At 39.6% G+C, this 24,691-nt stretch overlaps 1 protein-coding gene across 1 annotated transcript; it reads left to right on the forward strand.

The window, feature by feature from the left end:
- Window positions 1-15,061: 15,061 nt before the first annotated feature.
- On the forward strand, window positions 15,062-23,902 carry PLAU (plasminogen activator, urokinase). Its single transcript, XM_071564260.1, has 12 exons — window positions 15,062-15,100; window positions 15,146-15,167; window positions 16,703-16,804; window positions 17,712-17,766; window positions 17,930-18,034; window positions 18,565-18,730; window positions 19,043-19,128; window positions 19,248-19,437; window positions 19,982-20,136; window positions 21,124-21,264; window positions 21,831-21,979; window positions 22,810-23,902. The coding sequence occupies exons 3-12, from the start codon at window positions 16,754-16,756 to the stop codon at window positions 23,002-23,004; spliced, it is 1,293 nt and encodes a 430-aa protein (XP_071420361.1). The 5' UTR covers window positions 15,062-15,100; window positions 15,146-15,167; window positions 16,703-16,753; the 3' UTR covers window positions 23,005-23,902.
- The last annotated feature ends 789 nt before the right edge of the window (window positions 23,903-24,691 follow it).

Consider the following 24,691-nt stretch of genomic DNA (forward strand, 5'->3'; position numbering starts at 1 on the left):
CAAAATCTGAAAAAAAAAGAGTGAAAAACTACTTAGGATGGACTAACACTAAATACATTATTCTATGTTTTCACAGCACAAAGACCAACAATTATCTGGTTTTCTAACTCAACAGACAGTAATAGACCCATACAAAGTACACCAATATGGTAACTGGATACAACAGGATCAATTTCTTGTGTTGCTGTGGCTTTTTGTAAGTGTTAGAATGCAAACAGTCTAAATCATCATATCTGAGGGAGAGAGGAGCCACAAACAAAGGTGCTGCAACAGGCAGCAGTCCGGATTCTGATCAAAATGAGGACAACCAGGCTGCTACATGGGTGGACCGTGAGGTGAAGCAGTACCAGGAATTTCATTTCATAAAGGTGGGAATTTCTGTTACAATGGGTAGTGAGAATTGGCACTGTATCTAAATCAATGTTGCTGGTAATTAGTCTCACATAAGGCCATGCGCTTTGAAGGCTCCACTTACTAATTGCACATGATTAAACTGCTTTGTATTTATTATTCCCATCTGTCATTTCTTTAGAAGTGTTTCAACATATTTCTAGTCCAAACCCCTGTACTTAGAACCTTATTTTTCATTGACCACTTCCTTCTCCTCCCCTTTGCTTGACTAAGTGACCCAGCCCTTCCTCTAGCTTTCTCTCCTGGGGTAGCATCCAGGCGCCCTCTCTTCCTTCATGACCAAGAGGAAAATTTTGTTTTGGAGGGTGGAGGAAAGATAAAGGAAGGACAAGGGGAGAGATCAAGATTAAGTGGTATGCTGTGCATGATGCATGTGTACTCTGTATGACACAAAGAGAACTTCTTGATCATGTTTCAGAGTGAAATCTTGCCACTGTTTCTCATATTAAGTAATATTCTACTCCTCACTCTCATAGAATGATTTACTCCTTTAAGAAAGAAGGAACTTAGACTTGCAAGTCCAGATCCAGCAGGTGCTCCAAATTAGTACTGTTGTGTCCAGGGTTTTTTGGCATGCTTACATCCCTTTCCCTGCTGAGGCTACTGCATCATGCCTTGACGAACCACTTCTTCTAGCCAAGATGATACATCCCATGTTTAAACACATTCCCAGCCTTAATGGAGGAACTCACATGTTGACAAACTTCACTTACATATATCTGCTAAAGGAGCTACCTAATGTTTAATATGTTCCATAGTCGTAGAAATCAGTTAGCCATTATATACAGATTGCAGAGTCTATCTAAATGGTCCAAAACACATCTACCTGCTACAAAGTTCAATCCATTTATATGTAGCTAGTAATGATTTTAACCAAAATGTTAGCAGTCCAAAACAAGAGTTACCAATGTCCTACTAAAATTTCTCTTACGTCAAATGCAGGTAGGTATTCTTTCACAATTACAAAAAGAATGAAAATTAGGAAATGCATAAAAAGACTTCTGTGAACAATTAACATGAAAAATACTTACAATTCTAAGCACTGTGTCATCAACTACATGCAGAGTCACAGCACTTACACTGCCTGTCGGACAACTTCAGATCTGTAGCTGTGATATTTCATAGCAACTTTTGGCATTATTTTGTAAATCTGGATACAAAAAATTCCTGTCACAAAATTCACATGAATTAATGTGTGGATGAATGACATTAGACATATGTTTTAAAGACTTATTTTTTTTAAATTTTGAAGTCTATAAAAAACCAAAACCAAACCATCAGAAAACCTATTGAGTAGGAAACAATTCTGTACTGGACATGTGAAAGCCAGTAGGAAAGATCACATGGGGGGTGTCTTCAGTTTAAACTTAGCTGAGATTTGTTCAATGCCTATCCATGAATTAAGACTTTCTTTAGAAAAGGCTGTTCTGAGTCACTGTGCGCATCTACTGGGTCATGAGCCTGAAAAGGAAATGTACTGCAAATGCCTTGGCGCATCCCTTCAGCTACAAAATTAAACCAGCTGGAAAAGCTCAGACAAGTTATGGTGATGGTGTCTGTTGAAGTCTCCAAGTGGGGCAAGTCATGAGATTCTAAGACTGCAGGTGCCACACCTGGCATTTCCAGCAGTGCTCACAGAAAGACAGACTGCACATCTGAGTTGTGGTGCTCATCCTTCCAACATGCCTAGAGGATGGTGATCTGTTAAGTGCAGGAAAGTGGTAAGGGCTTAGAGAAAATGAGAAGAATTATTCTCCCAGTAAAGTAAGTGGGTGAAAGTTGCAATTATCCCTGTCTGGAATCTGAGATGTTGTGGTTAATATCCCTGTTCTCGTCAATAGTTCAGTGAATTTCCCAGTGGCCACAGCAGTCATGACTTCAGTTTTATATTCCACACTCCAGAAACACATTTGGACCCTGGCTCACACTGACTCAGTGGGCAAGGTGCCGTTGACTGAATCACAAATACCACTTCCTGCGAGACTCTTGCTGCCTGTAGTATTTCGAAGGACTGCTTGGCTGGTTAGCTGAAATCAGTCTCACAACTTAAGACAACAAAGTTGCAGAACACACACAGTGTTCAAAATACACTATTCCAATTCATGGTCTTTGAAAGAGCTTATTCAAATGCAGTAGCATTTCATACATGTTATACAATATTAATTTTTTCTTAGGAATATAAACTCAGGGTTTTATTCCAATTAAAACTCAGAAAAGCATGTCTATCTTTATGGTTCTCCTGCTTTATGTTCTTCAATGGCACTGCAAAGCATTTCATTATAACAGAATGGTCACTTTATTGAATAGGTTGGTTCTTCCTTGTCAGGAGCTCAAGATAGCTCAAACTTCCTGAGTCGGACTTCCATATCTTAGGCTATACAGCATTTTTAGAAACAGACAAAATCAAAACAAGCAACTCTTAGGTCACTGTAATATTACACATCTTCAAAACAAATAAAGTACTAGTGGGGAAATTTTACATAGTACTATTATCAGAAATTACAGAAATTAGCTCATAAATTCATTGCTAAGTCTCTGGTCAATAATGCTGATAAATGTACTTGCCATTATGACACGCAAAAGAAAGATAGCAGCCTCTTCCTCTTGGTGGTAGACTGCTAGCTGCAAGTAGCCAAATGATTAATTCCTAGTGAGGATCTGTTAGTTTATCATGAGGTCATGCTTGCATGTATATGGGACAACAGAGCTGTTTCTGCTATCCTGCCAAGCCCAGGCACTCTCCTACAGTTTGGTGACTCTCATTAGCAAAGTTCTGGCAAGTTGTGCTTAGATATTTGTCAAGTCCTAAGAATACACTCAAAATAAAGCTGTGACTAAAGGATATTTCTGCTTAGATTTCTCATTGTTAGCCCAGGTGTCAGTTCTCATTTGAGACTTTATTTAAAATATATATATGACTACTTGCATGTGTGCCAAAGCAGCCAATATTTCATAACTTCTTTAATTAGCAGTAAGCACTAAGTCATTTCTCATTCTAAAAGGGACTGAGGATTTAACTAGTCTGCAGCCTCAGTTAACCAGATTTATGAAAAAGTTTGTCCTAAAGGAGAGTAGTGGAATGAGAAGACAACTGTATATGCCTAACCGTGAACAGCTAACACATTCAAATCTCTTTCTGAAGTTTAGTGCACAAGGAACTAGGACATAATTTTGCTGGTAGAGTAACAGCACTGACATTTTAATTCCATACCTTGTGATGAAAACAAGAACCACTGATAAACATTCAGATCAGAAACTCTCAGATGACATAAGGCAGACTGCATTTGTGCCAGGCATTAAGAGTTTACCCAAATCTTTTGCAATTGATATAATTTTAGCTTATACAGCCAGCCCAAAGAGATCATAGCATTCACAATATTCCTATACACACAAAACTTCAGTTTTAAGTATTTACTGTGGAATTTAGCCTAGCTACAACCCAACATGGTGCTGCTGTGCAATACAAGTTTCAGTAGAGATGACAATGATTCTATACAACTCAGGAGTTCACTGTTTCTTTCAGTCATTGCATAAGATCTACTACTCTAAGGCTTTAAAGGCGGTAACAGATAAGGACCGACTGCTATTGTTAATCACCTGTTAAAAAGCAGTGGTTATAAACACTTATTTATCAAGAGCTAAAAAGAAACAACGATGTTGATTTCCAGCTGCTCAGCTTTTTGCCTCCTTTTCCTAGAAAAACTTCTTTTGAAAAAGCGTTTCTATTGTTTCAGAAGGTAAATTTCATGCCAGGATTTAGAGAACTACCTGTCAAATCAAAGGTGCCTCAGCACTCCTGATGAGTCACAGCTCCTGGACTCTACTGGCTCTGATGGCAACGGTCCAGTTAAAATCTGAAGAAATCCTCTCATAACCTGAAAGTCACAGCAGATATTTAGGTATCTACTCTTACTTTCACTTTTATTTTATTTCTGTAAAATTTTCATGTTAACAACCAAAAAAATAATTGATTTTTTTTCTTGCCTTTTCAATTGTCTATACTACATACATATGTATTAGAGCTTATTTTAAAATAGTTTTTTGAAGATGCTTAAGGTGAAGTTTGCCTGTGTCTATTCTCAAGTTACTTGCACAAGCTGTTTCAAGTTACAATACTTGATATATACTTGCAGAGACTTGAATGTCACATGATCAAACTGTGGTTTCCTTATGTTCCTTAAATGACTTTTGTCTTTCCTCTTTTTCTGTTTTTCTCATTTAATGGGTTTTTTTAGGAACCAGTCTCCTCAGAACTTATCATGGCTAGGGAGAAAATGTCAAACAGGCTATAGAAGTCAATGCAGAGAAACACAGACAATCAAGTGTGGCAAATTATCTTGCTCCAGAGCTGCAAACTGTGAAACCAGAACTGTGCAGCACTGCCAGTTTAATGAACCTCACTTTCAGGAATTACCTCACATTAATGTAGGAACATGCTTTGGGGATTGAAGCAAACACCTCTGCCTGGCACTGAATACTATTGTGGAATCAGCTACTAATATATCACCATACTTTGAAAGACAAGATAAATTCCTTTTCCATTATGAATCACACAGGGGGAAGAACAAAAGGCAGAGGAAAAGCAATTAATCACATAAAACTGTCTGAAGCAAGAAAGTGACCTAGTAGCCTACATTGCCTTTATTGGAATTTAATTTGAAAATCATCACTCTTATGAACTTAATTTCCACATCTATAAATTTCAGGCATGGAAACATTAAAAAAACCCCAAACAACAGGGTTCTTGGCCTTGTTGAGAGTGCCTAAGGTAGGCATTTGATGTCCTTATGTCCCATGAGAACATCCTCTAAAAATATTGACCAAGTCCTTTGCTTTATTTGTAGAATTTCAAAACTGACATCCAGTACCTGCACTAGAAACTCTCTTCCTCCTCTAAAGACATAACAAGTTATCTTCTAAGATCAGCAGCTTTTTGCAGTTACCCTGAAAGGAAAGGTTGGGATTCCAGACTCTTGTCAGCATAAGGCATGAATTTCTAGCTTTTGTGAAAAGGGTAGCATAGGACAGGAGCCATTCTCCACTTTTTTCTGATGAGAATGAGGCCTTGAAGAGAGAGAAACAGAGATCTAAGGCCCAAGAGACAATGAGAAACTAGGCAGCTTTCAGGAGAAGCTGTTCCATTGGAACATATGTTCTACCGTGGGCTTTTTCTATAATTTGGTGGATAAAAAAACAGTGAAGACTTACTATGGGCCAAATGCTGATTCCTGTTAAAGCAATATAAGGATGTTACAGAGCAATTGAGCTTATAGACATGTTTCAGAAGAGAGTTTGGGTCTCTGATTTAGTAGGTATTTTGGTACCGAGACCTATTCCATTGAAATGAACAGGAAATTAGTATCTCCCTAAGCTAGTTTTCTTTTAAACAATATTCAGTGCAGCACAAGGTGATTTTAAGTAATATTCAGTACGGCATAATACAGTAGCCTAGAATTTGTCCCAACGTTCCTTACTCCCACTGAGTAATGCTTATTCATAGAAGTAGTTCCATATAATGAATTGTATTACACAGACTGTGTTAGAAATTTCCATTTATCTCAGGGGAATTCACAAGGGCTGCAAAAGCTTTCCTATTGGACTACAACATGAATGTTCATTGCCAGGTGCTGTGAGGGAAAATCCAGTTCTTTCCTATTGTAAGTCTTACCTTAACAATATCCGACTAAATACACTACTTGCAACTCTGAAACACAGATCTCTTCAGAACTCACCAAATACATACTTAACAGTGGAGTTTCTCTTCCAACTTCAGTTTAGGCTTCTTCTAATCTTCATCTGTCCTTTGCACAGAGTACAAGCTACTCTCACCAGAACTGCTCAGGGGCAAATTCTGTCCTTGTTTTTCTGGGCTTGGGAAGCCTCCTTTACAAATCACTGGCCAAGTTCCACAACTCTCTTCTTCAGTGATGCTCTTCATATTCTTCTAACTCAACATTTTTTACTTTGAAATTACTCTCTTTTGGTTTCCTTTTTTCCCCTTCATTTTATTCACTTGGAAACACAAACTAATTTGCCATCCCTATGTGGCTGATGTTACACCCCTACTGTAAAATTTCTGGAAACTCTGTTAAAGAGTAAATTCACTCATCTCTCTGGGATAACTTTTTTGTCAGACATTTCATGAGAACAAACTCATTTACAACAGAGCTCCATTTTTCCTGGTGCTTTTGAGTCCAAGACCGCTGTCCTCCACCTTCGTTGGCTGTCACTGAAAGCAATGCAACTTTTCTGCTTGCCAGAAGCCTTGAAAAATGCAATTACGCTTCTCTTGTCTGTACTCAGAAAAGCTGCTGCAAAGGCATCTCTTGTGGAATGCTCTTTGATCAAGTCATCCTGTATCCTCTGCCTGTTCTTCACTGAGTCAACAACACATAATTTGTTTTCACTCTCTGAGCACCTCATGACCTATGCCCTCTAGGCCTATCCTCTCATTCATCCTTTGGATGCTGACTCCCTCTCAATAACCTGTGTGGGCAGCCTCCACTGCCCACAGAGTAACTTTTCTGATATTAGGTCAGAAAAATATTAAGTATCTTTCAACCTTTTCCAGCAGGGAGTTCTCCTTCCATTTCTGACAACACTTTTCTCTTGCCCTTCTCCTGGCAAACAACATTTAATGCTGCCTCTTCCCCTAATCTCCTGACTTTCTCCCTACCTCTCTGGTCATGACTACAACAGCACCAGCTTGCAGCCCAATATGCTGAGCCTTACATATTTATTAGCATGGAGTCTGCTGTACACCTTGCCTTCTCCATCTCCCCTGTAAATGCCTGTCTCACTCGCTGCTTGGTCTGCAGAAAGAAATGAGCATATTCCTGACGCCTCTTGGGGAACAGAGGGAAGATGCACTGCAGAAATTTTCCCCATGGTGGAGGCTTTGTTGTATCTCAGTTTGAGATATTTTGGTCAAAAAAACACACACATTTCAGAAGAAAGAAAACATTGTGAGTTCCAGCAATTCTAACCAAAATCACAGAATGGCATAAGAGGTCAATATGGCCAAGAAAAAGCCATGGAGACAGAGGAGGAAAACAGATAGGAAGTATTTCTGTTTTCTGGCAGTAATAACCTTGGTAGTACTGATGATAGGTCACTATATGCCAGAACATCCTTCTGGAAGACATTGAACGAAGATGAAAAAGGGTCTATTTTGCAAACAAAATGTATTTTTAAAAGTTTTGTTTTTCTGTGGAGTTTATCATGTGAGAAGGCTCTGTAATATCTCTTTTTTTTTTTGGTCTTCTTTGATTGTCCATAAAAGCGGCAACTGTTATGGACAGGATAGGTGTTCAAGTTCCTGCAGGAGAGCTAGAACAATTTTCTTTAGAGATGTATTTACTTAGAGCCTACAGACTTTAAACAGCAATCAGCAAACAAAGATTAGGGAAAGTAGCACAGTGTCTATACTAAAAATAAGGAAGCCAATTAGAAAAAAAAGGAAGAATGTAGCCAAAACATCCAAAGGAGTTGTGGTGGGGAAGATAAGTACTATTATTAGAGCACCCAAGTCACACACTATTATTAGAGTACCCAAGCTAATTCTGTTTCTTCTTTCTTCTCAACACAGTTTCTTTATGAACTTATGCAGGAAGAATGCTGTTTTTCAACAGCACCCAGGAAGCAACTTATTTTTTCTCCTTAAAACTCTTTATCCTCTGAATTGTTCAACAACTGTTCACTTGCAGGTGTATTGAGACTGTCTGACACACTGGTCAGTACTGCCCTATGGACTCTCTACAATTCCATTTTTCTGTATTTGGTAACCTTTTCTTCAGCTGTAAATTCATCATAGGGGTGTCTTTTTCTCTCCAGGGCTTCTTTAGAACTTTATTATGTTAACATTTCAGAGTTACTTTTTCTGTATCTTTTATTTATTTAAATAATAATGCTTTAGACATTTATACTGCTGCTCACCATTCTGGCACCTGGATATTTACAGTCAAAACAATCCTGCATTTCAAGGAATATAGTACAACTCTGTGCCATGACTACAGGCAATCTGCACCTCTGGTGAGCAAGGGATACCCTCAGCTGCTGCTCTCTGGTCAGACAGGGCTCCCTGCCACTGATCCTGCACCCCTGGATTCTACCTGAGAGGTGTAAGACCTGCATGACCTGCTGTGCTCTCCCTGGAGACCAAGCTGATAACAGCAGGCAGTGTCACACCTTACTGAGGGCAGGAACAATTAACTCTCTCTCCACTAAGAAATCTCCTATGGCATTAGTGCTGCTTGGCAGGGCAGTCAGTAAACTCAACACTTCCTCCCCTGTAGGTAGGAACTGCCTATGTTAGTTTAGGCGTTTCTCTTCCTTCGTGAGTAGGAAACCCAAAGACAGAGGAGGGAGGAGTGGAACCCTGAATGATCTTCCCAGGCAGCCTTTCACAGAGATGAACAGTGCCAATTTTCCTGTCTGGGCTGTATTGCACAGGGTGTTTAGGATATGCTGCTTCCTTGGATATGCCGTTGTTGGGATAGCTTGCAGAACTCAAACCCCATACTTTGCTTTTCCCACCCAGATTTTAGTTAATCTTTTTTCTCCAGAAGTACTGCAACTGGCATACATGCAGTTTGTTGGCTTTCCTGTGGGATGTGAATCTGATTGACTGATGCACAGCAGAAATAATAGCCCAAATCAGCTGTCTCTGTAAATTTCCAATGGTAGATTTCAATGTGCTATTCCAGACCGGTAAATGGTAAGCAGACATAGGATTCCCTTGAAAAATATCCTACTTTAGGATTTAAGATCACCAAATGAAGCACAACTTAATCCCTAAAAACCCCTCTGTATTTGCTTTCTGCCTTCTCACTTCACTTCTTTTCTGTGTTTCCCCCAGAACTAGCAGCACTTTAGTTTCAACAAAAGATAGGTCTAGATCTAAACACAAATGTAATTTTCAACTATTTAGGATCTGGATGCAAGATCTGTAGTGTAGACTAATTTTTGTTTGAGAGATTAGCTGTCTCAACTGGGCAATTAGAACAAATGTCAAAGAGACTGATGATTTTCACGATCGATGAATGCCAAGTGAGATAGCAGAGTTTAAAAGCATACTAAAAACGAAAGCATAGGTTAAAAGCAGGTGCACATCAAGCTGATGAAGTAATCCTCAGATGTGATCATTGCTCTTCAAAAAAATATCCGTATCCGGACAGCTCACTGAAACAATAAACCATTGTATATAAAAAAAAAAAAAAGAGAATGCATCAAGTAGCTGCTCTGTGCGTGAATGAAACGAGCCCGGTGACCGGGGATTTCACAGGCACTCGAGGTGACACTGGCTTAATTCTGAGAAACATTGGATACTCCTGCTGCTTGCAAAGCAACAAGCAGTGCCAACAAGCATCTGAATAAGTCCCGTGGCCCTCAGCAGATAATGCTCTGCTACTTCTACCCACACAGATAACACAGATAAGAGGAAAACCAGCAGGCAGCAAGGAAAAGGAACAAAATATTAAATAAAGAAACCTGAGTAGCTGAATTATACCTAAAGGAAATGAGGTCACCGTTTGCTTCAGATTCCAACCACAAACAACTGACAAGTAATCAAGAGTCATTAAACTAGAAGAATTTTTATGAATCACATCCAACTTAAAATCAGCTACTCTGGAAATTCCTGGGACTCATGAAAACTGTAATTTGAGAGAATAAGATTAAAGAGTGAGCTTTATATTTTTAACTTTACAAAGGATGATAATGTAACATTTGAAATCCATTACTTTACATTTCAAAATCTAATGGTTTATTCAGTCATTCCTGTTATTATCTCAAGAGCTGGAAGTAAACTGATTAAAAAATGCAGCAGCTAACATCAGAGAGAGAATACAAAATGCTTTACTATAAAAGTACCCATATTTTCCAAGATGACGATAGAATAATTAAAAACAATTTTATATTGGAAAATTTCCCTTAAACTTGTAACATATTTTCTGGCTGCCTTAAAATCCTATCTGCTATAATCCAAAATTAACTGTAACCCAATACAGCTTGAATTTGAAGCTGCATTCCAATATGCAAAGCAGTTATAAATATAGCTCTTTTCTTTAAATTCTATACCCAGAGTTACAGCTACTTAATTCAGTGGCAAACTAATTTCTTTTAAAAAGCCCAAACAACAAGAAGCTATTATCATTATGGAGATGACAAGTCATGTCACCCCTTTGGCATGACTTCTAGGTGTTTTCTTAGCTTTTGTATTGTTAATCACTAACCAAATACCGAATGTGTGGCTTAACCCGTCTTTTATGTGAGATGACAGAGGTTTAAGCACATAACTGCTCATATGCAAATTTAAACTTCTCCATTCTTACTGTACTATGAGTAGAGAGGACTTGCAAATGATTATTCTATTTCATGGTAAGCCATGTTGGCCAAACAGACATTTTGCTATCGAAGGACTAATTCTGATGTTATTTATGCTTGATACAAACCAGAAAAACCACCAGGCAATATAAAGCCTCAGGCATATCTGAGCTTGGACCTGGAAGTGCCATGTACAGAAGGACTGTTCTCCCTCCACTGAGACCCATTACCTTTACTGGGGGCTTGCACAGGTGCCTGCTCACTGAGCCATGATCTCAGAATTAGGGTACATTTCCAAGAATAGTTGCCCTTTTAAGCACGTGGAGATTCCTATTAGCCTAATGAACATCTGTGACTGAGAAAATCAATGTGGGTTACCAGGGTACCAAAATAAGGGATATTTTTCCTTACAGAACATCACTTCTGTAGTAGTTTTTGTTACTCAGATTTATGGGTTATTTAACTCTCCATGAGTTCTAGTCTTTTGTGGTTTACTGATGGACCACCAGAGTCAATGTGTGGTGGATGGTATTTCTCTTTAGTTACAGTATTTTATCATCAGATGTGAAAATGAACACTAACTAATAATACCTGCACCCTGGCAACTTCTGCAGAACAATGCAAACCTCACAATCTCTTTCACTGCACCACCATGAGATAAAACCCCTGTATTTCTCTAAGAGGGTTAGTGTTCTCATCTAGTTGGAATAGAATGCTATCTTTTTTAGAGTTGCTAGGTCAGGCTGGCTGATTAGTCTGAAACATTCACGTTACTTCAACTATAAATTAAAAGAATCAGCAAGATTTTTAGTGGAACTGAAAACTAAAGCACAGAATTACATTAATCTAAGAACTGTCTGACTGTGAGTCTGATCCTACTTGCTCTTCATGGCTGGATCCACTGCATTTGGCCTGTTTTAGAGAAGTGCTGTATGACTGCGGGGGGTTCACAGAGTGGAATCACATGAGCAGTTCCTACTAGGTGTATACATTTTCTTTACTCTGTCCTATAATCCAGGTGCAGGCAAGAGAATTACATAAAACCCTATTATTAACAGCCCTGACTGCTTAAATGAGAGAATGACTTGAGATTTTGTGAATAGTATTTTCTTGTTTAGGTGCTGCACTCGTACTGAGCAGATAAAGTGTCTTCTATAAGGTCAGCCATACCACTTCCTGGACCATCTCTTTTCTTCACAAGTCTTTCCCCCCTCCTTCCTGCCCACACCTCTGACAAATTCTGGTAAGACACAAAAGTGATGAAACCACAGACATATACAAGGCAAAGAAAATACACAGTAGAAAGCACACAGTGGATCTCAAAATAGAAAACTTGTTCATGAGCCTGTAGAAGAGTTTCTCTCTAGGTTTGTCATGAATCAGTATCTACTGGGCAAATAAGTTCCACTGAGAGTCTTGCAGTAGGCATTTCATTTTATTCACTGTTCTTCAAAGAATTTCTTTGATTTTGAGTTATAAAGATGTGCTTTTCCTCTGTCCTATCACAATCCTATTCTGGAGAGACAACATGGCTTGCAACAGGGCCCTTCTTAACCCTTGAGACATGCAGTAGTGAACAAAAGCTGACCCTCAAGCTACCAAAAGAGTCTTGGTAGCAGAACCAGTCCTGTTTCTTCCCTCCCACTCCCTGAGCCTGTACATTTCCTATCTGTGCAGGCAGGTCCAGCTTTGAGGTCAGATGGTGGCCATGGCAGAAATGCCAGGCTACAGACTTTTCTTGGGTCTCTAGCTCAAGGCAGGGCACATAACAAGGGTCCAAGGGTTTCTTTCATCTGAAACCTCACTTTAGATCTTGCTGTGCCAGCCATCAGACAGCTTAGTGAACTCAGGCACTGGAAATCATCTAATGTATTTCTGCTTCCCTAAGAGTCCCTTAATGTTCACAGAGTTCATGCAGCATTGTTTACTGTGACATTATTTGGAATACCAAAACAAACTCATTCGTAGACAGGTTGGATATCTCTACTAAACCACAGTTTCAGTTCAGTCATTCAACTATAATTCATTCCTCTATCTGGGTGCAAATATTCAGACCAAAGGAATTCGATGGCACTAAAGTGGCACTGCAAACATACCAGAATTTCTGTTCAGTGACTGTCACCAGTCTGATTGAAACAAAGTGACACTACTGGTGGCCTTCGAGATATATTTATATATCTAGTAATATAGCATTTCAGTAAAATCTAAGTACATGACAAATGACAAATAGTAGTAAAAGGGAGTTTTGAATCTTACTGCACTTGGTGTCAGAGTGAAGACAACAAAAGTTTTTGCCTGTTGGTCCTGGAAAACAAGTATAAACTTTGAGGTGTTGGGGGGAAAATAAGGAACGAGGGATACCTACATAGCTTGGTCAAAGGTTCAGCAAGATGGTAACTGCTCACATTTCTACATTTGTCAGGGAACAACAAATGTGAAAGAGGAAAACCAGTTGCTCTGGGGTTGACTCTTTTTTCAGAAGGAGAGTTTGAGGAAGGCACCAAGGCCTAGCACCTCTATCTTGGGAGCAAAGAGAAGAAAAAAGAACTGCTGCCCAGGCCTGAAGAGCCCTCCTCTTCCTGCATCTTATCCCTTCCCTGCACTCTCTGTTGAATCAAAGCATGACACATTTCTTCATGTGTTACATGTAGGGTTGGTGTACTAAAATGAATTCAGAGAGCAAAGGTTATAGACTGCTTTTAAAATCTGGATTATTCCTCCCTCTCCAGAATTGATTCCCCAAGATAAGTTTACTCGACAGCCACTCATCTAAAGAGAAGACAGTGCCATGGGGATTCTATCTTTTCTGTCCTATTTCTTAAAGGATCTAATTGCCTATGATGTTGATATACGAAGTCACCATAGAATGAGAGAAGAATTTCTCTCCTGAAATTCAACAATGTTTGTTCCTTACCTGTGTTTGGACACCCAGCTTGAGCTGTTTCTCTTGACTCAATTCCTGCCATTCAGTGAAGTGAACTCAGTGTGCTTTCAGCAAACTGTTCTGATGTGAGCCTGAAGATCTGAACAGAAAAGAATAGAGAATGTAAGAAGATGGTACCTAAATGAAGGTACAGTTATACCTCAGACTTGACACAAATAAAAGGTGGGGAGGGAAGAAGAAAACTGAGCCATACTCATATGAATCGTTACATGTCAAACATAGAAGGGTGATCTCCTTAAGCCCTGAATTGTCCAGTTATGAAAACAATTCTCTTGGGGGAAGTTCAGGTTAACTCCTGCTCTGACCTGACTTCTGAAGAAACTGCACTTCATCAGCTGCATAGCCTACAGAGACCTACCTCAGCTTAGTCACCTCAACTACCTGAAGCTAAACACTGTATACCCACAAGTACTGTTTGTAGGTATGTACTGGTTTGCTGCTACTCCCTGCATTGCTGTAACATCAGAGAATAATGTGAAAAAAATCACATTTAACTAGGCTAGGAAAGACTATCCATTTTGCTGGGCCTGTATTCTTAGATAGGCATCTATCAGTTCATAGCTCCATCCTCATTTTATGAAATGAGCATGCTTTGAATACTTCTTTGGAAGACAGAAATTACAAGAAAACCATGACCAGTTTCTCACGAGCAGAAGATTGCTCAGGGGCAAGGGAGCTGTAACTAACTCTGGAGATTAGTTTAGCACCTGCTGTGAGCGCCGTGTCCTAATAGATTCCAGCTGGCATGAGCGACGCTCCCTGCTCGCCCTATTGTTCTGCGCTAATGCTGGAGACAGCCCTCTGAAAACATCCCGTGCGTCAAGCACACATTCTGGCCCAATACTCCCTCCCAGCGGTCTGAGTTTAACCCACACTTGAAACAATTTAATCCTCTAATAATGAATAAATCACTTGTGCTTCTTTCATTATGGGTTGCACGAAATAAATAAAGTACACAACATTTGCTTGTATCTCTAGTCATGCTTCATAGGTATTTTACGTTTATCGCTAATGCATATACATATACGTTATCATTCTATGTCGTGTCTCCGAGCATGTTTCTCGTCATTCTTCTCATAACTCTCTTTTGGTTTTACAAATGCCTCTAGGGAATTGCTGGCTGCTGCGGGGAGGCCAAGGAGCCCCTTCCAGAAACCTTACTCCGCTCCAAGCTGTTTTCCCGCCCTGCCCATACCCCCTTTCCCCGAAACTGAAAAGCAGCATTAAAAATTTCCCCCCTTGAGTCACTCCAGCAGCTTTGCGAGGTGAGTGCCGAGAGGCTGCTCCCAGGAGGGCTGGGCACGCCGTGCGGACCCGCCCCAGGGCGGCAGCGACAGGGGCGGCACCGCCCCGGCCCGGCCCTTATAGCGCCCTCCGCGCAGCGCCCCGACAGCCGCCGCTCAGCTCCACAGCGACAGCGGACACCACCACCACCACCACCACCACCACCACCACCACCACCGCCACCACCACCACCGCCGCCCCGCCGGTAAGTGCCGTGCCTTTGCAACCCGCGTGTCACACAAGGGTAGGAGTGCTGCGCCTAAGTCGAACAGAATGAAGCAGCTGCTCTTTAAATTAAAAAAAAAAAATCTGGTGTGATGCGGTATTGCAGCAGCGGGGAAGGTCAGTTCTACCTGCTGCAGTATGCCAGAATTCTGACTGGGTATCAGCAGGACTGCTATTTGTGAAAGTCAGGCCTGAGAAACTAATTACGGTAACAAATGATAAATTACTTGCGTTGCTGCAAAAAAAAATGCTAAAAATAATTCATCTTAACAATGTTTAAGGGAAAAATACATCTGAATCTGAAAAGCATGCACAGCCAAGTACCTTTGGCTTCTTGCATTATGAAACCTGCTTAGAAACAAAGGGTGTGTCTACATTAGCCCTTGGATTTACATGTCTAATAATGTCTATTTTCCAAATGAATTCAGCGTTCTTTATTCCCCATGTTTTGATTCACACTACAGGGCGTGTGAACTTTTACAGTGTGCACTAATGAGCTTTAGAGTACTTGCACTCAATGTCTCTACAGTAAAACCAAGCTGGAAGGTGCAATCCACATATAAGCAGGCACTCAGTCTGCAAGACCAGACTAGCATTAGTCCAGTGTAGAAACCTCTAAAGCAGGTACAGTGTGGAGCAAGACTTCAGCTCCAACTCAGTTTGTACATCCTCTTCTATTGCGTTGCTTGCCAATGTAAATATAACTTAAGATTACCTTGGAATCTTTTGAATATCAAGTTTTACAGTTTTCTAGAATTGAGGATGCCTTTAAAAAAGTCATTCCATGACTTGCATTGCAATTCAAAAAAGAGAGAAAGATATATTGCTACTTTACTGTAACCTCCTATTGTTGCTACAAGGTAATTATTTATTGGTCCCTCTGGGTAAGATTGCTATACTACTTGGCTATGAGATCTAGCTGCAGATAAGAAATTAAGACAATGTGTTGCAAGCCTCTAATACTAGAAATAAGTGAGGTAACCTCACAAGCAGACTTTCAAGAGTTTGCAGTGGTCAGAAGCACTCAAGGAGGCAGCTAGGCTTACCCAAGTGCTGAGCATCAACAAGATGCAGCAGGTAACTACACAGGTACTGAAAAATGGAGCTTTCCTATTCATAGTCTGAAACTGGATGTTCAGTGCTTTTGTTGCAAAGCAGTAATGATCCATTAAATAGGTACAAACACATCTGGATGGCAGCTAAATAAATCTGCCAACCTCCAGCTTTTAGTCCACGCTGCAAAAACTGAGTATGGATTTTTCCAATTTCCCTTTCCCTGCTTCATTTAAACTGTTTTAAAAAGTTTGGTTGTATTGATGACTATAGAAAAAAAAGCTTCACACAATGACCTCTAATTTAACATATGGAAATAAGAAGCAGATATTCCACAGCAAGTCAATGTGTAAGTGTTCATCAGTTGTGTTGTGACTTATTCTGAAACCAGCTGAGGACAACAGAAGCAAGAAAGCTGACACTGCAAGCTATAGCATGACTGAGTTCCTCTTTTATTTTCAGAATCAAATAATACAGATAGAAGAGGCACAAAGTGAGAAGTTAACTGACAACATGAAGTTACTCATGCTTCTCACAGTAACCCTCATCACGGGACTAGATTCTGTAAGTTTTTAAATAAAGAGGGGGTTGGTTTGCTTGAAACCATTTCTGGGTTGGATTATGCTTTCTGCTTTGGATGCTGTTAGTAGGCTTTTGTCTTTGAATTCTCTTTTGCTGCCTTTACATATACATATATGACTGCTGTGCAAACTCCTCCAAGAAACCTGTTCTGAGCCGTTATGTTTTTCTCCTGATTCTGTTCCACCTTAAGACATCTGTTAGGACTCAAATGGTGAACACATTCTATAAACAAGAAATCTAGCTTTTCTGTTTTTCTCTTAAAGCAATTTATATCTGGACACTGAGCACCAACAGCTTGCTGGTCTTTCGTGGAGATGGATAAATTTTCCCCTCCCCTACTTGAAAGTGTGATGCTAAAAAAGGAGCAATAGATATTAAATTGAGTATTTTTGGCTATCAACTTCTATGACAGCTGATGCCTATCAGCACAGCCATTCACCAACATTATAGAACTATACTGTTACTGTTAACTTGTTCTAACTCAAGCAAGGCCACTTGACCTCTGGAAGAAATACAGCAGTTGGTGAATGTTGTATCTTTGCTGCAGTGCTTGGTGGAAGGGCAGAAGTTTCTGTCCCTGCTTTAAGGACACTGACCATTAAGAGCTGCTTGGATTCTTACAACATAAATAATTGTAATGTTGACCTGATGCAGTGGACCAGCTTGAGGGGGCTTTTCTGAGTTTGTTTTTTTTTTTGCATAATGGGGGGGTTTTTTTCCCCCCTTCTCCATTCTGCTTTGTTCAAGTACAGTTCCACTCTTCATTCATTTCTAGATTCAAAAAAACCTAAACTGTTAAAGTAGGGAACAGAGCTTAGGCCATTAAAAGGTAATCAAACTATGTAAAATAAACTGCTTCCTTAACCCCCTTTTTTTCCTTTTCTCTTAGGTTTATAGTTGGAACTACCACAAGCTGCTACGTAAACACAGGTCAGATCACAAGGGTAAGTATCTTAAACCTAAAAGAACTTACTATCCTGCAATTATACCTTCATACAAAGAGGAAGGCTCTTAATGACACTTAAACACCTAAAACTAGTTTGCAGTTACATTTCACCTCATCATTCAAATGTTTTGCTTATACTTAGTGATGTCTTTTACTTACAGGATGCTCTTGTTTGAATGGAGGAACTTGTATTACCTATTACCTCTTTAGTGGAATTAGTCGTTGCATATGCCCAGAAGGATACACCGGGATTCACTGTGAACTAGGTAGAGTATCTATCCTTCCTAATACTAGCTAAACTGTTGGAAAAGATCTAAAAAGATAGTCAAATAGTTACAATGAAGTGCCAAGGGGAAGTATTACCCTTAAGTGTGACTGGATAGTCTTTAGCACTTCATGCTAACAGGACAAGTGAGCAGAAACAACTAAATGTTGGTGCAAAATCAGGATCTCTAATTTTTTTTTGTCCGCCTCTTCAATAAGGTTGCTTAACCTTTCTTTTAGTTCGTGGTGAAAAAGGTAAACTTGTTTGTGATCTTTAGAAGCAGAAGAACTGATTATATTGTGAAATTTAGTAAAACTATTAAAGAATTAATATCCATGCTTTAAAGTGTAAGATACCCAATGCTCAAAATTCATATAGGACAAATTTAATAAAAATATATAATCAATCTAGATTTTGCATCATCTGCTTTTGAGTGTAATGCAAGAACTTTTTGCTCATTAGAAGGATTCATCCATGTCATAGAGCAATTATAAACAAGAACATGCTGCTAATAAAATATTTATTTGCTAGACACTGACAGTGTATGCTATACTGAAAATGGGGAGGACTACAGAGGGATGGCAACAGAAGATGAATGTCTGCCATGGAACTCACCCTCGCTGTTCAGGAGGGGTCTTTACAGTGCTTACTCAGAGAATGCTTTGCAGCTTGGACTGGGCAAACACAACTACTGCAGGTAAGAAAAGCATCACTCTTCCTGGGATGACTTCTATTGTCACAGCTCTAGAGGTGCTCAGTAAGGAACATGTTTTAAAAAAATATCAGAGATGATTTTTGACCAAAACTATTTGGAATGTGACTGTGTGAAGCGTATAGAGTTCTTCAATGAAGCTGATCATACTGTAAAATTCACAGTATATAAGAGTAATAGTTGCTGATTATTTTCTCTGGTGTCTTACAACAAAGCACTTGTTTATTTTCAGGACAGTTAAGATACCATCACTTTTAAAACAGTTTTTATGAAAAGAACAATTTCTTTGTCTTTTAGAAACCCGAATGGAAGGAACCAGCCCTGGTGTTACACGAAAAAGGGATATGCTGTTCGAGAAATATCCTGCAACATAGAGAAATGTGGTAAGTAACATTGCTTCAGGACAGCTGCGGGGGTTTGGGGGTTTTATTTTTTTGTTTTTAATAGCACAGGGTTGGCATTGAGTTGTAAGAATATTTGAACAAAATGTGTCCTTTCACAGGGCCTTCATGTGGTCAAAGGAGCATCAGCAAGAACTTCAAGATTGTTGGTGGAAGGCAGGCAGAGGTTGAGTCTCAACCCTGGGTAGCTGGTATCTTCCAAAACATAAGGGGCACAGACCTCTTCCTGTGCGGTGGCAGCCTCATCGACCCCTGCTGGGTGCTGACAGCAGCACACTGCTTCCACAATCCGTAAGTCTACAGTTCCCTGTGCTTCTTGTTTGCAGCTGATCTCTTTGTGAGATGCTCACTGAACAACCTTCAAAATGTAGCACAGTGAGAAGGTTCTTTTGATCAAACAAAACAAGAGCAGCCAGAAGCACTGAGCCTCTGGGAGCCCAAGTCCAGCAGAACGAGCTAGCCAGATGTGAACTTAGTAATCGTGCTGAGGGTTGTGAGCTGTATGAACAGTACATCTGTGGGTATTTTTTGTTGATTTTCCTGTGGAAAGCTGATCCTTTTGGCATCCTGCAGAGGATTCTTAACACCAATGCCTTGCATTAGTAGCAACTAGATAGATGTGCATTTCAAAATGTCTGAACATCTAAATTAATCTCTTCAAATGGAATATCAGAATGGTTTCCTTTAAAGTATTGGATTAGCTTTCAAAGCTAACTGAATTTTTGTTTTTTCTGTCAACATCAAAGTAAACATGAAACAGAAGTGGGACTGGATCTCAACTGTTGACCTCACTTTCAGAAATCAGTAGTCTTCATCAGTTTTTGCTCTCACTCAGGTCAAGAATACAGCTAAACAAATCTGCCTACAAAGTCTTCCTTGGAAAGTCTGTACTGAATGTTACTGATGATAACGAACAAGTATTCATGGTTGATGACATCATCTCTCATCCTGATTTTACAGATGACACAGGTGGCAATGAGAATGATATTGGTAAGTGTCATCTTAATATGAAACTTTAAAACTTTGAGCATAAAATAAGGCTATGTAATTGTGGCATACATCTTCTAAAAGAAATAGAACCAGAGATGAGATGAAAGGGAACAGGAACTATGTGTTTCTAGATGAAGGAAACAGAAATAGCCTGGGAACTAGGCCTGTGCTGAGGACAGTTGTTTCCACTTGTATAAATTTGGTTTGTGGCACATATCAGGTGCATTACCTGGCCAATGGTCAACTATAAGCCTGTCTTATCTCTGGGCCTCTGCAGGACATGGTTTTTCCCATAAGTATTGCTGGCAGAATTCCACTTCTGCCATCTTATTCTGTGTCTACAGAGATTGTACTTTATATAGTAAATGATGAAAAAAAGCATGCACAGTAGATTCCATCATATAGTATGGTAATGCTCTATCAGGCACCACATTAGCTGAAAGTTATCCTGAATTAATACAGACTTTTATAAGTCTCTGGATTTCACAAGCCTATTCCTAAAGCAACAAAGTCAAAGATGAGTTTTTCCAACTTGCACAGAACAGACTTGCCACTTTTGCACTTGACACTCAAAACTCTAGCAGCCCTTCCAGCTTCCTCCTGTTGCTGCTAAAGTAAAGAAAGTCAAACAATAGCTTTGTGAGCCCCTCAGGGCAGTGAATGGCACCCTCTACCGCCAGTCAGGAAGCTGAGATTTTAGAACACCTAAAGATACACTTGCAGAAGACTGCTACGAGATATCACCTCCTATCCTTCCAGGAACGAAGTTCAAATAGGAACACTTGCCAATTTTAGTGCTGGGAAATTAATTTTGTTAATAAATAATGACTGTCATTCCAAAAGCAATGAGGGGAACTGTATGTAATCAGAATCAAATATAATTGCATCTATTCCTGTTAACTGTACCAAATACTCCTGTTTTTGGAAAACTGAGGGGAAAAACTTGCTTTACAGATCTAAGTGTATTTTCTCTGACTTGTTTCATAGCTTTGATAAGGATAAGGACAACTTCTGGACAGTGTGCAGTAGAATCCGAATATGTCAGAACAGTCTGCCTGCCAGAGAGGAACCTTTACTTACAAGACAATACCCGTTGTGAAATAGCTGGCTATGGAAAACAGGATTTTTGTAAGTGAATGATTTCTCCCAACAAAGTTTGTTTTCCATTGTGTGCGAACTGGATGTTTTTCACACCATGATCTGTGAAGTATTAAAAATATTCTGTTCAATGTACTCCATGTGCATCTCAAAGATGATCTTTGTGGTCATCTTCTCTAGCTGTCAGTGGGATTTTCTTATCTGATGCTTCTCACTCTTGACAACCATACAAAGTAAGCCAAGGTGTAAACCACAATTTTTTCATTCCTGATGTGGTGAGGGATAGAAAACAAATTAAAGCCATGTGGGAGGATTAGCAAAGGATTGCAGTTGTGCAGAATATCCTTCAAAAACTATCAAACTTTCTCTCTAAAATAGAAACTTTATATTTTCCTTTTGGAATACTTGGTTTTCTCTCTGAAACTTAATATTAACAGTAAAAGCAAACCAATACTGCATAAGCTGGAAATCAGAACCTCAATGCAGAACAGGAATGGTTATACTAATTGTAAGTGCTGAAAGTGTGTTAAATGGGAGGTTTCTTGTTTCTTTGGTCTTGGATGGTGAAAATAGTTGAAATACTTTTTTGTTTGCAGATGACATCTTCTATGCTCAAAGACTGATGTCAGCCACTGTGAACTTAATATCACAGAGAAAATGCAAATACGAATACTATGACAATATCAGAGTTACTGACAACATGGTCTGTGCTGGAGATCCCACATGGCAGACTGATGCATGCAAGGTAAAACTGGTTTGTTTTATTTTCTAAATAATCCTAAATGCATGTACACTATATGGATCAGTGGGTGACATCTTGTAATTCTACTAGTCACAAGAGTCTCTCTTTATCTGGCAGGAATTTAGTATATCCAGTGGAGTCGACCTGTAGCATGGCCAAATATATGGAATAAGCTTGGAACCTTGTTAGGTGTTGCCCCCTCCAGACCCTTACTTTGGAGGTGCAAGAAGTACAGTACCTTAGTCATTATTTTCCTCAAGGCCTTATTTACAGTCTATTCAAACAAAGAGTGATAGATATGAATCAGAGGAATATAGCAACTATTCTAATCTCAGCTTGCACCTTAACTATAGCTTTGCAAGGGATAAAAGGTAAATTACAGGTCTGAGCTCCTCCAGGTTCCTCAAAACTAGATTTACTGCCCTGCACCTTACTGGGCAGAGCGGCCATCGGTGTCACGAAAAGGAACAAGTGTCTGCAAGTGTAAAAGTACCTTATGGACAGGGAGGCAATTGATTCTGTGAAGAATTGGCCTTAAATCACTTGCCTGATATGTGTGATTATAAACTTAGGATGGAGGGTTGTTTGCAAGGTAACTATTCTCTTTGTACCCTAGTATGGGAAACTAGAGAGCTCCTTACCTTTAGAGACTGTTCAAAATCGGAGCAGATGCCAAACCTTCTGTCCCATTGTAGCAATGTTCCCAAAGATCAAAGCTTTAGCTTATTGGTATTTACCTGAGTATTTAAGTCTAGAAAAGCAGTAATCACATTCTCTTTTATAAAGGCTACATCTGCAGAAAATGGTCTAATATGTTCTCTTTCTGTTGTCAGGGAGATTCCGGTGGCCCCATGGTCTGCGAACACAATGGCAGGATGATGGTTTATGGGATTGTCAGCTGGGGAGATGGCTGTGCAAAGGAAAACAAGCCTGGTGTTTACACCAGAGTTACTCAATACCTTAACTGGATTGACTCCAGTATGAATGGGATAGCTGCCAAGAGTAGTTTTCTTCCTGAACCAAAGTGACCTTTTCTCTACAGCTGGAGTGAAAAGAACAAGATTCAGCCTATACTGACACCAGGACAGTAAAGACCTGAATGTCATAAGAGGCTTTCATTTTAAATGCTTGTGTGGTCTGCCCCTCACATCAGTGTTCCTGAGGCATGAGGCAAAGAGATGGTTGATACATTATCTTACTACTCTGAGTTACCCGAAAACCACTCAGTGGGAATCTAAAATATTTAACATTTAAATGAGTATTCCCATGCACGATACTATGCATAAGTTATCTGTCCATTTAATTTATGAACCAGCATTTGGTCTGGACATATTGGTACAGTTTTAACTTAAGTATTCATTTTATATATGACCTGAGACTAAAATCTCTTCTCATTGTACTGAATAATACTAAGACTCAGGTGCTACAAACCTAACCTGTTAGGACCAGTAATCAGAGAGTGGTCAGACTTTGCATAAAAATGGGGGAGGGGGGGAGGTAGTATTATGTCATTATTACAGATTCTTAATGTGTTCCACTTAAGAACTGTGCTGCAAGAAGGCCCATTGGAAACTTGCTGGACTTCCAGGTCACAACTGAAGGTGCCTGGGTCCCTTGGAAAGTCTGATTATGTCACTTGTCTATATGTACATATGTAACCAGGAGAAGAATTGCTGCTCATTGAATCCTGCAGGTGTCACAAGTCAGAAATTTATTTCCATTCATTTAACTGATATTATATGGAAACAACTTCCCCCCACTCCTAAGACTTATGCTTGGTTTTATTTTTAAACTTGTCTTTGTTTTATAGATTTGAATTTTTTGTATGAGGGCTGGCACCTCAAGCTTTATTTAATTATTTTTACTGTGTTTAACTTATTGTTTCTATTATGGATGTTAAAATTTCATTAAAAAACCTTGTTCATATGTGTCTGTTCCTTTTCCTGTGAAAGAAGAAAGGTATAACTCAAAAGAGAACTGCCATAAAAAGTTCCTTAGTAAAACATAAATGTTTGAGCTTACTGATTATTAAACTATTTGGTATGCATAAGCTAAATTCTCTTTCCAAAGAGCACATGGGTAGTAGTGAGAAGCTTGCTCCATCTTGTAGTTTATTATAGTCTGGGTACATGAACCTTGCATGCTGCTGATTGGTAGGATTCTTATTCCTATCAGTCAGTCTTGTCCTTGAGATTCAAGACGGAAGCAGGTACCATCTCTGCTATTTCCAGCTCTGTTATTGTTACCTGTCTTTATACTTCCCTACCCTTCCCATAAAAGGGGTAGGTCAGTACTTCCCTTCTCCCACAGATCAGCCTGGGTGAGTTGTCAGGAGGAGAGTGAGTTGACAACCCTGTGACTGTACAGTGCCTAAGGCTCTGACACCCCAGTCTTATACAGGGACACCAAGCACTACTCGATCGTGAAGTGATTACTCACAGGGCTGGATTGCAAACTGTTAGGCAATACAATTTGTGGTTGTGTTCTGCAAACAGGAATTTGTTAGCAGAGGTAACCACTGTGTGTGGTAGTTATTTGGCACAACTGTCCTGTTTGTGGACTGCTGATTAAAGTTTGTCCAAGGCATTAGTTAAAATTGTGTTGTTTCTAGAGAATGAGTTGGACATCTCCAGTGAGAGATAAAACTGCAAGAAGAGAAGGAAGGTACCTCTTGACTGCTTTTCTAGACAGCAGATAACAGGACTGCCTGACCAG

The sequence above is a fragment of the Pithys albifrons genome, chromosome 9 (genome assembly GCF_047495875.1).
Source record: "Pithys albifrons albifrons isolate INPA30051 chromosome 9, PitAlb_v1, whole genome shotgun sequence".
NCBI classification, from domain to species: domain Eukaryota; kingdom Metazoa; phylum Chordata; class Aves; order Passeriformes; family Thamnophilidae; genus Pithys; species Pithys albifrons.

Bases quoted from the DNA above. Each gene is read 5' to 3' on its own strand.
- PLAU (XM_071564260.1), top strand. From the start codon at position 16,754: ATGAAGTTACTCATGCTTCTCACAGTAACCCTCATCACGGGACTAGAT. The intron at 17,767-17,929 runs GTAAGTATCTTA...TTTTACTTACAG, and splicing joins ACACAGGTCAGATCACAAGG to GATGCTCTTGTTTGAATGGA. The intron at 18,035-18,564 runs GTAGAGTATCTA...TTTATTTGCTAG, and splicing joins CGGGATTCACTGTGAACTAG to ACACTGACAGTGTATGCTAT.